Source organism: Hakea prostrata, chromosome 5 (assembly GCF_041222555.1).
Source record: "Hakea prostrata isolate BN-2017 chromosome 5, UWA_Hpros_2, whole genome shotgun sequence".
In the NCBI taxonomy this organism is placed as follows: domain Eukaryota; kingdom Viridiplantae; phylum Streptophyta; class Magnoliopsida; order Proteales; family Proteaceae; genus Hakea; species Hakea prostrata.
Window position 1 is genome coordinate 29,689,000 of NC_142604.1, and position 17,674 is coordinate 29,706,673.

The 17,674-nt window shown below is 38.9% G+C and overlaps 1 protein-coding gene across 4 annotated transcripts in view; it reads left to right on the forward strand.

Annotated features, from left to right (window-relative positions):
* The window catches only part of LOC149015797 (CLEC16A-like protein), a 98,370-nt gene that overhangs the window by 34,488 nt on the left and 46,208 nt on the right, over positions 1-17,674 (forward strand). For all 4 annotated transcript variants that reach the window (XM_089155673.1, XM_089155672.1, XM_089155674.1 and 1 more), the window contains exons 13-15: positions 5,617-5,727; positions 8,637-8,705; positions 8,975-9,112. In XM_089155673.1, the coding sequence (XP_089011799.1) occupies positions 5,617-5,727; positions 8,637-8,705; positions 8,975-9,112 (318 nt within the window). The remainder of the gene's footprint in view (positions 1-5,616; positions 5,728-8,636; positions 8,706-8,974; positions 9,113-17,674) is intronic.

Consider the following 17,674-nt stretch of genomic DNA (forward strand, 5'->3'; position numbering starts at 1 on the left):
GTTGATGCACTTGGGTGTGGCACGAAGGGACGGACGGGCTTTGCATGTGCACTCCCCTCCCTCGCCATAAAGTCCTCCACATCAGCCCCCATCTCCTTTACAATCTATCTACTAGGACGACCTCCCTCCTCATCTAGCAATGGCTCTCCACTGTCCCCGATCCAGTCAACTATTGGGTTATCATCATCATCCATCTCAAATATATCGACCAACTCAATATTGGTACTCTCTTTGTCCATCCCCTGTCTAATATGATCCTCTCTTAGTCTCATATTATAGTGTATGTAGACAAGGTCCTCTAGACGCTTCACACCCAATCGGTTGCGCCTCTTCGAGTGAATGAGGCTGAAGGTGCTCTAGTTTCGCTCACAACCAGAACATGTTTGGGAGAGCACTTTGCTTGCAATCATACTCAAGTGGTGTGAATCACATCCAAATTGCAACCACCACTCAACTACAACAAACATAGACTACCAGTCATTTTAATACTTAAATAACTAAATTAAAGATAAAATATAATAATTAAATGTATTATGAAATAAATGAATAAACTTACCCGCAGGGGCGGATTCCCGTCCCAATACGGCCACAGAACGATCGAAGCTCCTAGTGGCATCCCTAAATGCCTTTATCTAATATATAAAGAGAAAAAACAATAACTAGTTACTAGTTACTAGTTACTACTTTCTATGTTAATGACTTAGTATAAAATATGAATTGTGAATATCAAATTATTCAAATCACTATCTCACCTCCATAAGGATTATTGCTTGTTTATTTAGATCTGGTTCCAACTTCTCCACTACAGTTTGGACGGCATCCATTAAATGTTGCCTCATCCCAAGATTGTCCTTGTAATGGTACTTGGGATTTAAATAGTATGCTGTGTAAGAAAAAGTATGTCATAAAAGGGAATAGTTAATGCTTAATAGTGTGATAACATAACGTAGTGAAAATTAAATTAAATACTAGACTTAACAACTCACCAGCCTTATGCAGTGGATGTTGCAACATAGACTGCCATCTAAGTTTGATGATTTGGATGACTCTCTTGTTGCCGTGTGGGTGGACCTGAGCAATTTGCTGCTTCATCCTCTCTATTGCAGCAAATATGTGTTGTAGAGTAGGTTTTCTTTGTTGATCTACCATCCTCAACACATGCACTATAGGCTCAAACATCTTCACCGCTATCCTCACATTGTGCCAGAAAGTCTCATCAAGTATGGTCAACTGTGCTCTCGTTTCTCCCACTGATGAAGAACCCTCCTAGTTAAACCACTCCTCTGATGCAAACATGCTCCTAAGGCCAGTCTTCCTACTCTCAAAGCTCTGCAATGCTATTCGATTAGTAGTAAATCTGGTTATGCTTGGCCTCACTAACTCACCCTGACACTTGTCCCTCATCATCCTTAATGCATAAGTGTGGTTATAGATGAAGGTGCTAACTTGTCGGGCTTGCTTGGTCTTCTTCACAAGCTTGACCTTTCCGATGTCCTTCAACATTAGGTCAATGTAGTGAGCAGCACATGGAGTCCAAAAGAGCTTATATATGTCCATCCATCAAGGCATCAATACAAAGTTATAAAGTGTACATGTAATGTAAAAATATGTATTTGCAAATGAAAATTAATACTATATGTTTAGACTTTAGATACCTGGAGTTCTCCTGCATCTTCAACCCAGCTTTCTTGTAGTTGGAGCCATTATCAGTCACAATTTGAATCACATTTCCACTTCAACCTCCTTCACCGCTTGCTTCAATAATTTGTAAATGTATTTTACATCCTTCTTCTCACTGGATGCATCTACTGACTTGAGGAACACTGTCCTCCCGTCACAATTCAACATGAAATTGATGATGGACTGTCTAGTGGGACCAGTCCAACCATCAGCCATACAGTCCAACCATTAGCCATCACAGTCGCTCCATAATGATTCCACATGGGCTTTAATCGCTTAATATACTCATTTAAGTCCTCTTTATGCTTAGAAAAATAGACATGATATATCTTATATGGAGTGGGGCCCTGTACACCACTCCTAGCAATGCCTATCTCCTCAATCATATCTCCATAGTAGGGCCCTCCGGGCTGTATGTGCTGGAATACTATGGTAATAAGCCCATTTGGAGAAAGCCATCCCCACTTTTTCCTTCACACTCCCCTATAAGTGCTTTAACTTTCTCTGTTTATGCTAAGACCTTGCAAATAGGGCTGGATCATTGCGAAGAATCTCAAGATCCGGATCTGTAGGATGTGCTGACGAAGCTCAACCCCTTGTAGGGGCCCTTAGGATAGGAGCTTCCTGCCTCACGCTCTGAGTCCTCCTCATAGGGGCCCGTGGGATAGGAGCCTCCTGCTCTCTAGAGGACCCATAACCCAGACCCCTTTGTTGCCTCCTCATGTCATCAACCCCTCATGTCACCAACCCTCTGTTTCTCCCTACTCATCATCATCGTCCTCCTCAGCTGATCGGCCTCTAGATCAGGGTCACTCTCTCCTGGCTCATCCATACCATAATCCTCAGGATCTGGAAGGTCATCTAATCATGCATCCTCAAACTCATCCCTTTGTGTTCTCTTCTCTTTCCTCTTTTGCCTTCCACCACTAATATATGAGGCCATTGCCTTCTTGACTTCTGCGGGCACCTTTGGGCACCCTGTTACATCCCTGTTGCCACCAGCTAGACCAGCTAGATGCACCTTCAATCTAGTGGCCCCACCTTCTCCTATTTGTTTCTTACAATAATTACACGCGCTCTTCCTTCTATCAGCTGTCAGTGACCTCCCGTGTTGCCAAGCTATGTCTGACATCTTTAAAAGAGAGTGTCTGATACAAGAAATACACACTAAGTATCTTGAAAAGCTCCACAATATGCTCCAAAAATGACATACATGTATGTGCAATATGACATTTGGTTGAGAGTAGGGCAAATATGTGGCGATATGGACAATGAAGCTTGGGTCCCAATCGAGCTATCAAATATTTTCCTCCAGCTACCCTCAGAGGATGAGGATGATGATATCATATACCATTGGGTTAGGGATCGAGTTGGACTAATTATGGATCAGCCAGCAGGTCAGCCAGATACTTTTTGATGAGGGTGTGGTGGATGCACAAACATCTACACAACTAGTTGATCCATTTGAGTAGCCACCTGGCCGACCTGTTATAGCAGATGAGAGTGGGACCTCCACAGGTGATGATAATGATGATGCTACTATTGTTGTCTATATTGCTTATGTATGTATTGTGATTTGCAAACTCAAGGAACAACAACTATAATGTTCAATGGCGAGCATTAAGCTAGACTTAAAGCCATTGTCCTAAGTAAGTGGGTATGGTTTTCTAAAATAGTAACCCAATTAACCACCTTCACTCTCATGTTGATGTCGGTTTGCTTTATAAGGATATTGATGCCTAACTACTGAGAGTTGGCACTATAATTAGAACCTGTACTCTGGTCACTATATGGATACTTTTATGATGATTGCCATGTTTGATGATGCTATATAGTAGTGGTGTTGATGCTCATACTTCACATACTATTTTTTAACCAAATCATGCATACTCATATCCATGATTGTCAAGGCGACAAGGCGTTGCAAGGTTATTGAGGGCAATGAAGACCAAGGCAACGCCAAGCAAGGCAACATTGCGTTGCCTAGGTGAGTATGCATGACAACCATATGCTGATATCACTCTGCTCTTTGGAAAGTGTATGTCCCGGTTCAACCTTGCATAAGTAGCAGGGGAACCATGGTCTTGATCTTGCGTAGCATGGGTAAACTACAATTGACCTAAAATTTGACTTGTTCGTTGCTCAATTGGTTGTGACTGCATTGGCCCTCTACGCTGGATCCCCAACCAATACTCAGCATAGACTCATACCATTGGCTCTCTAACTACAAGTAAGGACATCATCTTCATCATTTGTACTCGATCCACTAGAACTCTTAGTGTTAACAGCCTAACAGGTTAGCTAGACAGTTACTCGAATGTAACAAGAAGTTGTGTTGCTGCTTGTGGATGTACTAAACCTTCCTCTGAAGTTCCACATCAGCTTGGTCCACAACATCAACCATTGTGGGATAAGGCATCCCTCCAAATTGTTCCATCACTAGTGCACATCGACCCCTCACTCACTGATATTTCATATCCTCTTCTTCATGAAAAATATTAGCCGACGCAATCAGTTCACGAGAAGAGAGAACATAGAGGCGCCACACGTCCACCCATCGTGCGCCACTACTAGAGGCGTAGGCGACCAGGTTGGAATCTTTGTTTGGTTGATTGAGAATTTTTGTTCTCTTTATTTTTTTATTACATTGGTTTATGTTTTTGATCTTATTTCGTTGTAAGAGTAGTTTAGGGATGTTCTTCTTTAATTCATTAGGGGTATCTTGGGCATGGGGTTTTCTTTTATTTGCTATTTGAACACACACAAGAGTATTATTAATGAGTATCGCATGAATCAAAAAAACAAGAAAAAAGAAAAAAAGGATGAAACAGCGGCAGTCTCTCCTGGATTAGCGACATCCATTCTTCTCTCTTACTGCCTAATTCTTTTCTGAGTTTCTCTTCTTCTGCCAGAAATCTTGGCTGCCATTGGCCTTCTTCTTTGGTTTTTGTTGCAGCCCTGCTGACCTTCTTCTTTCTTCAGTTCTTTTGTTTCTTGTAACCTTATTTTCTGCAGCTGCTATTTTCTTGCTTCCCTACAATAAGCCTTTGCACTTAGCTTCTTCTTCCACTGTTTCTTTTTTTTTTTTTTTTTCTTCTGTTTGATATGAACCTGCTACAGTTTCTGCCAATAGAAATTTTCTTTTATTCTCTTGCTGTCACTTTTTTTTTTTTTTTTTTTTGTGTTGTGTTTTGTTTTTCCCTCCTTTATAGTACCCCCCTTGTTTTCTCTATCTCAGTTGTAAGACTGTTGGCTACACTTCTTTATTTTTGCTTATTGTAATTGTTGCCCTACAAGTTGTCCTTTAAAGTGATTTAATCCAGATTGAAAGGATATGCATAGCTTAGGCCTTGTATCAAGTATAGCCAGAAACAATGTTGATTGAAAAGCAATAATCCATGTAGCCGATGCCATTTAGTTGGGACAAGGCTTGTTGTTGTTGATGAAGGCTTAAGCTTCTCCAGTTAGCGGGGGAGGGGGGGGGAAGAACTCCAAGATCTAGCCAAGATGGAGTCGAGATCTGGTGCTTTTAGAAAAGGGTTTGACCGAGATATTTGACCCTGACTTGACTGAGAGCTCGGCTGAGGTTCTTAACTCTCCTGGTCTCACCTCATATCTTATCTCAGCTTTTGGAAAAAATGAGATATCTCGCAAAATGTCAAACCAAACTAGCTTTCATGTTGAAACTACATCTGTCTACATCTAATAATTTCCTATATAAGATGAATGCCTGAATGTGGTTTGAACTTTATTTCCAATGAAATAATCTGCATGCCATGTTCTGTTTCTTTGGTTGTGATATTTGTCGCAGGAGACTGTATAATGAAACTACCTATCTTAGATTCCTATTTGATCAGCTGCTATTCTTCTGAACTGTATGTATTCCAGGATGATGTGTTCTGCTCAATTGTGATACTTATTTTTGTCTACATGCAGCAAGCTTTGGTTGGTGAAGGCTTAGGTGAGGAGCAGCTTTTTTCCTCTGAAGCTAGCTTGCTAAAAGATGGTGTTCATAGTGAGGTTCATAGCCATCTCCAAAAACTGAAGGTATTCAGAGTCTCAAACTACCTATGTCTCTCCAAATTTATTTGTGTAATTTTTTTTTTTTATGAACAAAAATTTTCATTAACAGAAGGGAAAAAGTTGGGTAGGGGGTGTTGAAGTTGAAGACATAGTCGAACAGGAAAATAGGAGACTGGTCGAATGTTGTGTGTTGGGGTGTTTCTCCAGGACACTTATGTTACTTCACTAATGATAAGGAAGGGAATTACACATCTTCCTGGAGGTAAAAGTAATGCAACCTGGGTCTAGGGTTAGGGGTAAGTTGGTAATTTCCCTAGATAGGGTTGGGCCAGGAACTTCCAGCGAAGAGGAAAGCGGAAAATAGGTGGTTATGGGCTGTTCTGAGGCTCAAAACACTGCTGTAATTGGTAGTTCTAGGTCTGAAAATTAATCGATTACTGCTGACTCTTTTAGCTTTGATACCAATAATGTAACCTGGGTCTAGGGTTAGGGGTAATTTGGTAATTTCCCGAGACTTAGGGTTAGCCCAGGAACTTCCAGCCAAAGAGGAAATCAGAAACAGGTGGTTATGGGCTGTTCTAAGGCTTAAAATACCGCTGTAACTGGTAGTTTTAGGTCTAAAAATTAATCAAACTTAAGGTTTTAAGATTTTGCAGAAATCTCAAAGAAGAAGAGTGCAGAATTTTCCAGGTTATGGTAAATATGGCAGATTGGGCAACTAACTGTAGGAATAGTTTCTAAAGCTTGGGGCAATCCTAGGGAAGGTTGGAGAGGAGCTAAAGGGGCTGGGAATCAAGGCAGAACTGGGGGAGGCGTGTGCTGTATCGCAGGAAAGAAGAAAGGGAAGGGTGCTTTACTTACTTGCAGGGAGGTCTGAGGTAGCTGCTACTGAGATTTGAAGGAGCCAACGAACTTCAGAATTGCAGAAACAATGACAAATTACCCAGCTGCAGGTCACCCCAAGGGATTCCACAAGCCACGACTTTCTCTCAAAGCCAATTCTCAATTGATATTTTATTTATCAAAATCAACTACCAATTACAACCATCGATTAGGCTATTTGTGGCCTTTAAAGCCCAAACTGACTTCACTAAGGATTCAATCCAACTACCTCATTACTTGGACTTTTAAGTTAACAAATACTTACTAAATAAGGACTCAAAACTAATTTCAACCAACTAATAGGATTCCTAATTCTTCCCCCCCCCCCCCCTCTTCTCCATGAGATTAGGTTACTTCCTCCAAATGCAATTACTATTTGTTGACCTATCTTGAATCGCATCCGAGCCAACCTATATCTTGAAGTCTTCTGAGGGGCTGTGTTTATCATAAAATGTTCCTTTGGGGAGAACTTCAAGTTTCTGAAAATATGGTATACAACATCTTTGGGTCCACTTTTGAGCATGCATTAACTAAGTTACTGATAGCACGTTGCTACATTGGAAGTGGAGTGGTGTGTCTTGGCCATCATTTGATCCATGTGTTCCCTTAGATCTGAAAGGAACCGTAAGACTGTTGTTTGACCGGCGATGTATGGGGTAGAATGTTGGGCAATCAAGAATTGTCGTATTGAGAAGCTATGTGTTGTACAGATATGGATTTTTAGATGGTTGTGTCAAAAAACCAAGAAGGATAAAGTAAGGAATGTGTGTGCTAGAGAGTTAGGAGTTTGCCTGACAATGGCAAGCTCAGATACACTCAGTTGAGGTCGCATTTCCTATACCAATGCCCAAGGATTCCTCTGTAGGGACTTTTGATATGTCTTGATTGAAGGAGTTAAAAGAGCTATGGTGCATCATGTGTCATAGCTGGTTCTATGGCAGCCCTAAACTTTTCTTTCAAGCTTTAAAGGAGTACACAGGTCACTACAAACATATCTGTCCACGTAATCTATCTTATTTTAATTCTTTGTGGCAACATCATCCTTTACACAACAACAACATCAAGCCTTATCCCGACTGTATGGGTTCAGCTACAAAGATCCTCTTTATAACCTTATTTATTTACAGAGAGTAGCCTTTTGTGGACTTCCTTCATCTACATTCACCAGCTCCTCAGTGTCTAAACTGTTCTTTGAGCTACAGAGCATTGATATTTATTTGTTCTACTTCTAATTATCCTAATAGCTTTTACAATGTCGATCCCAATGGTGACAGGTCTAACTTGGAGTTAATGCCTTCTATTGTTTCATCCACCAACAGATCATCAGTCAAGGAACCTCATATTTTGTCTTTGGTCAAATCATCAATGTTTAATCATGAAAAATAAGGTCCTAAGGTTGATGCCTGATGAAACCCACTTGTAATTATGTTCTCACTACCCTGAGTCCCACAGTTCTTTCAGTACTCACTAGTCACTACTTACCATATCATCGGTTCATCACATTATAAATATCCTTAATTATATGCCTACATAGTTACATGACACCCTTTTCTTCTTAGTAGATGCCCACTGTAGGCTTTTCTTGGTCAATAAAAACCATATGGGAGAGTTCTTACCCTTTTTTACATTTCTGTGTCATTGTTGATCTTCCTTAGCAGACAGACAAACTGGTTCTGCAAAATGGTACTTGCTTTCCTAAGTTGGTTCTGGAAACCAACTATTTCAGAAAATCACATGACCCCCACTTTATGGGCTTTAAAAATTGGGCTCATCGCAGTGAAACCCAAGAAAATAGATAATGTGATCTGTAATAATGTTGCTGGACCACCACTTTCACATTCTTGGGTACCCAAGCTTGTGTCTGGACCTTCATGCTGGATGATGCTTATTCAACCAGTGCAATGCAATCACTTTGGGGGTTGACCTTGGAAAGAATCTAAACTCTTAAGTAAATAAACGTCTCCAAGTTAGGTTTTGAGCTTTACTCAGTTCTGTATCTTCCTTGACTAATTTTTGTTGCTTCTTTTTTGTCCCCTTTTGGCTTGGTGCAGGATCAATATGGATTGTTGTGTTGTTGCAGCAGTGAAATTGGTGCCAGCCCTCGTGGAAATAGGTTTCAGGTCCTTACTTCACAGTTTATTTTGTTGCAGTCTTGCTTTATTAATGGTCCATGAACTTAACTTGGTTGACTTTGTGTTGCATATTCTAGAGAGATACACTTTAAATAGATCTTTGAGCATTTGAAATTTCTGAAATGATTAGAACCATGTTATGTCAGAGTCTTCGATATTTTACCGCCTATATGCAATTTAAAGCGTGAATTTCTGTTTTCACATGAACATAAAACTTAATGTTTACCATTATAAATTGTAACAATATTTTTCTCTAGGTGCTCGATGCATTGGTGAGCCTCTTTTGCAGGTCAAATATTTCTGCAGAGACACTCTGGTGTGGTGGGTGGCTGTTACGTCAGCTTCTTCCTTATAGTGAGGCAGAGTTCAACAGTCATCATCTTAAACTGCTGAAAGTAAGAATCTCATAGCACTGATATATGTTGATTTTTGGAGTAACTTATGAGATTATGGTCCCAACCGAGGTTTAAAGTACTTGCATCAGATTTATTGTCAAGTGATTTTAGGAGACATATTGTATTGTATCCCATTTAGATGCATGTCAAAAATGGCAAAATTGCATGGAAATACTCAAAATACATTATGGAACAAAAAACAATATATGACAATTTTCATGCATAAACATTATGATGTATGCTATATAACCAAACAAGTGCATAAAATTGATAGTTAAATAAAAGATGAGATTTCATGCATTTTGTGATAGTTTTTATGGCCATGAAGGATATTGGATGATGATCTAACACTCCTTAATTCACATTTTGTACCAAAAGTGTGAAGAAACTTGGGTCGAATTGAAGATTTCAGACTCCTGGTTCAGTGATTTCATTTGTTTTCCCATTAAAATATGAATTGTATCAAGTATTTGAGTGAACTAAATAAACTGGGGTTGACTTAATCAAGCTGCTGTTTGGGGCCAAAACAGAATTTCGACTTGGGAATTGAACTCCCAAACAAAGCATTCTTTTCTGATTTATAAATCTGTACTTCAACAACAACAACAACAATAAGCCTTTTCCCAACTAAATGGGGTCGGCTACATGGATTCTTGCCCTCCAATCAGTTCTGTTCAAGGCCATGCTAGATACAAGGCCTAAGCTACACATATCCTTTCTCACCACTTCTCCTAAGGTTATCTTAGGTCTACCCCTAGCTCTTCTAGTTCCTTCAATATGGATTATATCACTTCTCCGAACAGGAGCATTTATAGGTCTCCGTTGAACGTGGCCGTGCCACCTCAAACGACTTTCTCTAAGCTTATCACTTATGGGAGCAACTCCCAGACCAACTCTAATATGATCGTTTCTTATCTTATCCATCCTAGTTTTGCCACTCATCCATCTTAGCATTCTCATTTCTGCTACACTGAGTTTATCTATATGATTCTTTTTAACAGCCCAACACTCTGCACCGTACATCATAGCTGGTCGGACAACGGTCCTATAAAATTTTCCTTTAAGCTTTAATGGAATACGCCGATCACATAAGACCCCGGATGCACCTCTCCACTTCATCCACCCTATTTTAATTCTTTGGGAAACCTCATCTTCTAAATCACCTCTTTTACTTATGATTGAACCTAGGTACCTAAAACAATCACTCTGAGGAATCTCTTTATCGTCAAGTATCACCACTTCATCATCTCGCCCGATCATGACTAAAGTTACAAACTAGATATTCTGTCTTCGATCTACTAAGTTTAAAGCCTTTTGATTCCAAAGCTACTCTCCATGATTCTAATTTGGTATTAATCCCCACTTGGGTCTCATCAATCAACACAATATCATCCGCAAAAAGCATACACCAGGGGACCTCATCTTGAATGTCTTTGGTTAATTCATCCATTACCAGTGCAAATAGATATGGGCTTAAAGTTGACCCTTGATGTAGCCCAACTGTTATCGGGAATTCATTACTTTGTCCCCCCACTGTTCTAACACTAGTCACCGAACCATCATACATATCCTTAACTATATCTTCATATTTATTTGCAACACTTCTTTTCTCTAGTACTTGCCAAATTAACGCTCTAGGGACTCTATCATAAGCTTTTTCTAAGTCAATAAATACCATATGAAGGTCTTTCCTACATTTTCTATACCTTTCCATAAGTCTCCTAATTAAGTAAATAGCCTCCGTTGTAGATCTTCCCGGCATAAACCCAAATTGGTTCTCCGTAACTGTAGTTAAGTGTCTCAACCGGGTTTCAATTATTCTCTCCCATAATTTCATCATATGGCTCATCAATTTAATGCCTCTATAGTTATTACAACTTTGAATATCTCCTTTATTTTTGTAAATTGGAACCACAACACTTCTCCTCCAATCATCTGGCATTTTCCCTGTGCTCATAATCTTATTAAACAACTTAGTCAACCAAACTAGTCCATGGGTTCCTAAGCTCTTCCATACTTCAATTGGGATTTCATCAGGACCTTGTGTCTTGCCGAGTTTCATCCTCCTTAAAGCTTCTTTTACTTCGGACATCGAAATTCTACGTATATAAGTTCGGACACCAGTGCCTTGGTGAAAAGTGTAATCGTCTGAAACATAAGTGCTTGAAGAATGCTCATTTAGTAAACTAGAGAAATAGGTTTCCCATCTTTTCTTAATATCCTCCTCACAAACTAATACTTTACCCTCTCCATTTTTAATACATCTAACATGGTCAAGATCTCTACTCTTCCTATCCCTCATCTTAGCTATCTTATAAATAGATTTTTCCCCTTCCTTTGTGCCCAACTTATTGTATAACTCTTCATACTTTCTTTCCCTTGCTTTTCCCGCAATTTTCTTAGCTTCATTTCTATCTAACCTATACCTTTGAAGATCCTCAACATCCTTAGTTCTTTGCCATGTCTTAAAACTAGCTTTTTTATTCCTAATGGCAGCTTGAACCTCACTATCCCACCACCACGACTCTCTATAAGAATGGATCTTTCCTTTTGATTCACCTAGAACATCTTTAGCCACCTTCTTAATACACATAGCCATCTCATTCCACATTGCATTGGTATCCCCTTTAAAATCCCATTTTCCTTGTTTGACTACTTCATTAACGAAGGATTTAGAGTACTCTCCTTTCAAATTCCACCATCTTATTCTCGGGATAGTTTACCTTAGACCTTTTATGTGTTCTTGGGACTAAGCACATATCCAAGACCACAAGTCTATGTTGTGCGCTTAAGCTTTCCCCCGGTATCACCTTGCAATCCTTGCACAACAATCTATCAGTCCTTCTAGTTAGGAAGAAATCTATTTGGCTTCTATGCTGTCCACTTTTGAAAGTAATTAAATGCTCATCTCTCTTTTTGAAGTAAGTATTTATAATAGATAGATCAAAAGCAGTAGCAAAATCCAAAATTGAAATCCCCTCGTCACTCCTTTCTCCAAAACCATAACCTCCATGAACACTCTCATATCCTCTTTGATCTTTTCCAATATGTCCATTTAAATCACCTCCTATGATAATCTTTTCTCCTTGACGAATTCCTTGCAGTAATCCACCCATATTTTCCCAAAATTCTAGCTTTAGACTTTCATCTAGTCCTACTTGAGGTGCATATGCACAAATTATATTTACGAACTCTTTCTCCATTACAAGCTTGATAGCAATAATCCTATCACCCACTCTTTTAACATCCACCACATCATTTTTTAAATCTTTATCCACTATTATACCCACTCCATTTTTATTTGTTTTATCCCCAGTATACCAAAGTTTAAAGTCATCCAACTCTTTGGCTTTTTTACCCCTCCATCTAGTCTCTTGAATGCAAGCTACATTAATCCTTCTTCTCCTCATAACATCTATCAATTTTAAGCTCTTACCAGTTAGAGATCCTATGTTCCAAGATGCCAATCTAATCCTATGCTTATGGACTAGCTTCTTTACCCGCACTCGTCCACGGCGCGGGAACCCTTGCCTACTTATCACCGCATCCGGACGCCGATGCGACTCATCGCTTACAGGGGACGCCCTAGCTAACCCTTGCCCACTTATCACTACACCCGGGCCATAGTGTAGCGCGTCGCTTCTTTTGTCGGGGAACGCCCTAGCATAGCTTTTATCATATAAGGTCGAATCCATGAAAAAAGGTTTGGCTAGATTTTTTCCGGTGCCGGCTGCCGACCTGACGCACCAACCCTCCTCCTTTACCCGGGCTTGGGACCGGCAGCAAAACACTGGTGGAGTTTTTTATAAATCTGTACTTATTTTTTCAAATATGTTCTGTTTCTGACTTGCTGGTATTGCAAATTTCTGACCTGATATTCTTAATCTGGGTTTCAGGATTAGGGTTAAAGGGGATTCATGTGTCCTCTGTTTTAGGTTTCTTAGAGATCTCAGTTGTGCTGTAAAGGGGACTGATTATGGTTTCAGGGTTGGGGTTAAAGTGTTATGGTCCTAGAAAGCATGCTTTGTAATTGTGGAGCTACTTTTCTGAAAATACAGAGTTAGGGTTATAGTTTCAGCATCAGGGTCTTAGGATTGGGTATTGGAGATCTAGGACTAGGGTTTATAGATTTAGTGTCAGGGTTTTAACTTTTAAAGATCTAGGGTTGGGGTTTGGGAATATAGGACCACAAGGAATTAGGGTTTTTGAAGGGTGGTCGGGGCTGTGCTTGGAATTGAGTGACAGTGGAGGTAGAGGGATAATAAATCTGCAACATGGTAGAATTCTGGTGAAGTTATTAGCAAATATGAATTCTAGGGTTTATGAAGAAGCAGAAGTGGTTGAGTGGGTAGGGTTTTCAAAACAGAAAATCAGAAGGGTAGAAGCAGAATGGAATATTTTCTGACTTGTTTCTGTTGAAAGAGTTTGAGAAATCCTTACTTCTGTTGTGTCTAAAGGTCAAAGCAGGAGCTTTATTTATACTAAAAGATCTTGAAAGATCCTATCAAAGATCCTAACAAATCTACCCTCAATATGGAAAGTTAATCTAAATCTACTACTCAATCTGCCTTATAACAGTTACTTAGCTGTAACACAAGTCTAGTAATGGTTGTGATGATGATGCAGTAGTGAAGGCAGCTGCAAGCAATGCTGAAGGAGCATCCTTCAAATGAGGTTGCTTACTAGATCACATGGAGGTTCCTTACCACTGATGAGAAGCTCTAAGACCATTCTTTAAGGCATCAACACTTTCTTTATTAATTGTATTCTGAAATCTCTGTTCTGTTACATACTTGCATGCACAGGCCTTCTATTTAGAGCCTTACATAAGAAGTCCTAGTAAACTTAGAAACTGACTTAGACTAGGTGTGGGGGAATTTTTGACTGGGGCTCTTTTCGAGCTTGCCTATGTACCTTCCTAGTGGATGTAGACTCCTACAACTAAAATATGACAGAAAGAGGAGATTTTTCTGCCCTTCTAACTTACGTTGGGCAAAATTTACATAATTTGACCAATTAAACTTAATAAATGAGCCTATTTTCATACTTGGCCTAGATGTTAAACTCCTAGGCCCATAGGGCCCATAACCACAAAAGCGTATTAAACAAAGGCCTAACCCTCATGTCTATCAACCCTTGGTTGATTTCAGAGGGAATAGGCCAATCCAATGCTAGACCTGCATCAAAAAAGTTTTGTTATTAGATGTATCATGTGTATACTAAATCATCAGTATGTCTTGAGATGAATAGGGATATATCCTGGGTTACCAAACTGTAGTGGCTAATCCATATCAATACATATTAATTTACCCATAGAATCCAATATTGGATTGTTTCCTCTAAGAAAAGACTTCACAAAAAGGTTTATTGGTGCATTTGATCAAGGTTTTGTAGGCTGCACTTTAGCTTTGATCGCCCATTTTCCAAATAATTATTGATTGGACACCCAAAATGACTGAAACACGTAAATTAATATCGATCATCTTGAAGAGTGATGAGTATACAAATAAATACCTACTGGAGGGAGGAAGAAGAAGTTCTAGATTATGCTCACTCCTAGATAAAAATGATAAAAAGATAAATGGATCTGTTTAATCAAGGGGTCCTACTCTCTTCTCTGTTTTTGCTCTTATCCCTTAGTGGTTGTGGCCCAGCATGATATTTATTTTATGTTGTTGTCATTCCTCTGTTGTGTGTACCGTTCCTTTCTTTGTGTGTGTGCCATTATGCTTCTCTATCATCTTACTGCTTTCTTTGGCGACTGCTGCACGATTGTGTTAGAACATAGTCTGTGGTCCATCTTGGTGACTCCTAGGCTAGCATGGCCATTATTGAACCTCGAGAACTGGTCAGTCATTACTGACATTGCCAGTGTGTTTGTTCCAGTTCTCTCCCTGTCAGAGTTAGGAATGGTATGTTATATGTAATCTTTATGTTGCGATAGAATCATATTGTATCAGTCTATACATACTGCTACAATCGATACATATTAGTGTACGAACAAAACCCTATATTGAGTGTCCCAGTGTGTTGAGCAGTATTGGCCATGCCGCATTGTACTGGCCCATATCAGCTAATAGATTTTGATACAACCCAATACATGCCATCGTATAGAAACAAAAGAAACATATTGGTATATATGGTATCATTATATGGTATCAGTAGTGACTGATACCAACAAGTATAGGCCTATATGGTACGATATAAAATGATGCTTAAAACTCTAGTCATACTCTTTCTTTATTTATTATTGGTTAAGCATAGTTTGGTGAGATCTCACAAGATATCTTTCTTTTTGGAAGAGTGAAACAAGACCTACGCAGGACAGGAAAGTAGAATGGCTGAGATCTCGGTTAAGTTGTGATCTTGGTTAGATTGAAATGACGAACCAAACCAACCTTACTAAAACCTCAACTTGATGTTGTTGAGGTATCCTCACTCTATCTTGTCAAGACGAGGATGTTTTGCCCCAAAAGAGCATTTTTCTTGCTGCCACTTCACTTAACCTAATTTTTTCTACTGGAGGTATGATTGCTAGCATTCCTAGACCTTCAATACCTCATTCTGCCCACTATCTGAGCTATGTACAAAGAAGGTAACTCCCATTTCTTCCACATCTACTTTTTTGTTTTTTTTTTTCCTTTTATTTTCTTTCAATAAGCTTTTGTTCAAACCTTTTATATGTGTGAGATTATAATGTCATTTGAACTTCATAATTAACTATGAACTTGTTAGGAATTTATTACACTTGTTAAAGTTGAACTTTAAGCATTAATATAAGAGCATATGATGTATTACAAATGGTAACTTTAGGGTTTCATGAAAGTGGAGTGGGTTTCGACTTCTGGTCCAAACTAGAACTCAGATTTAGGCTACTTCTTTCATAAATCTGAGGTCACCAATGTGTTCAAAAGCACTAGAATAGGCTGGACATCGAGTTTCAGCCAAAACTGATCATTAATACCCTTTAAGTTGGTGGGCTTAAGTAATAAAAACTTGGCTGATGCAGTAGACAATCCTTTCCAAATAAACGGTCAAGACAAGGAATAACCCTTAGGGCTGCTGCCTAGCACCTAAGGCTGCTTCCTATCAGCACTTGAATTATTGATCTAGGTACATACTTTGTTCTTTATTTGAAAATTTTCTCTCTCTCTCTCTCTCCCCTGTACTTACTCAATTTTCTCTCTCTCCCCTGTACTTACTCTCCATTTACTCTTACCCCCTCTGAAGAACTTCACCTCTGATTCCCCCAAAAGATTGAACTATTGCCTCTTATTCTCCCCTGGTATTTCAAAATGGCCAGATTACACCCCTTTCTTTTTGTCCCTTTATTTGATTAAAAGCAATTTTACAAATCTGGTTTTATATCTATTTTCTTGGTTTTCTTCTTTCTTTTGATTAGGCGTATTTTGTTCCCTTTCCTCTTTTATAGGAATTTTTTATTTTTTGTTTTCCTTTCTCCTTCATTGGATACTTATAAAAGAGGAGAAATTAAAATTTACATTTAACCATGTCTGATGGATTCAGATAAAAGATGGAGGAAAACAAGTAGATACATCTGACCACATCTATTGGATTCCTATTAAGGAAAAAAATAAAAATAAAAAGTTTCTATTCAAGATAAATGAAGAAAAAAAAAAAAATTGAAATAAAAATACATTAATCACGTATATTAGATTCCTCAAAAGAGGAAGAAAAGGAAGAAGAAAACAAAGAAAATATATTATGAAAAATTCAACATAAATAATTAAAGAGGTAAAAATGAAGGGTAATTAAGCCATTTTGAAATATCATGGGATTTGGAGAGGTAATAGTTCACTTTTTTGGGGGAATCAGAAGTGAAACTTTTGAGAGGGGAGTAAGAGTAGATAAAGTGTTTGGGGGAGCAGAAATTTTCCCTTTTTTTCTTGTTTACTGAAGTTTGGTTGGTAGTGGCAATTTTGTAATTCTGCAAAATCATAGGGGCAGTTGATCCCTTAGGTAGCTAATTTAGAGCTAGCATTTTGTTTCTAAAAGAGGCCCACGTTTTTGGTCCTGGTCCATGTAAGGGTCTAACTTAAAGGCCTCTTAGTTCTTTAATTTATTTTCCTAATCTAACTCACTTGAGAGTCCTAGTTCTTCGATAAGAGTAATACTGCAGTAGTGCTACTAAAACTCTTGGTTTTTTTTTCCTGGTGTTTTTTGGTCAATTACTAGGCCAACCAATTACATGGAGGCTGCAAGTAAGATTATTAATAAAATTTCTCAGCTTTGAGTTCCCAATTGTGAGTCTTTGCTGCTGCAATTGCTGTTTTGTTCAGTTTGGTCAGAGATGGTTCTAAAATCAAAGAAACATTAAGGTTCAAGGCAAGATCAAGCCTTGATCCGTGCTGTCACTTAAAGGATAGCCTTCTACCCTCCATCTCCATCAATCCATGCAACTCTTAGAGACTAGGAGACAGCACTAGGTTCAGTCCGAGATTTGTCCCATTCTAAATCTATTATGTACCCCAAACTCAACTCAAGAGATTCACCCCATATCAGCCATCTTCATCTTTTGTCTTGAACTTGAGACCTACTTTA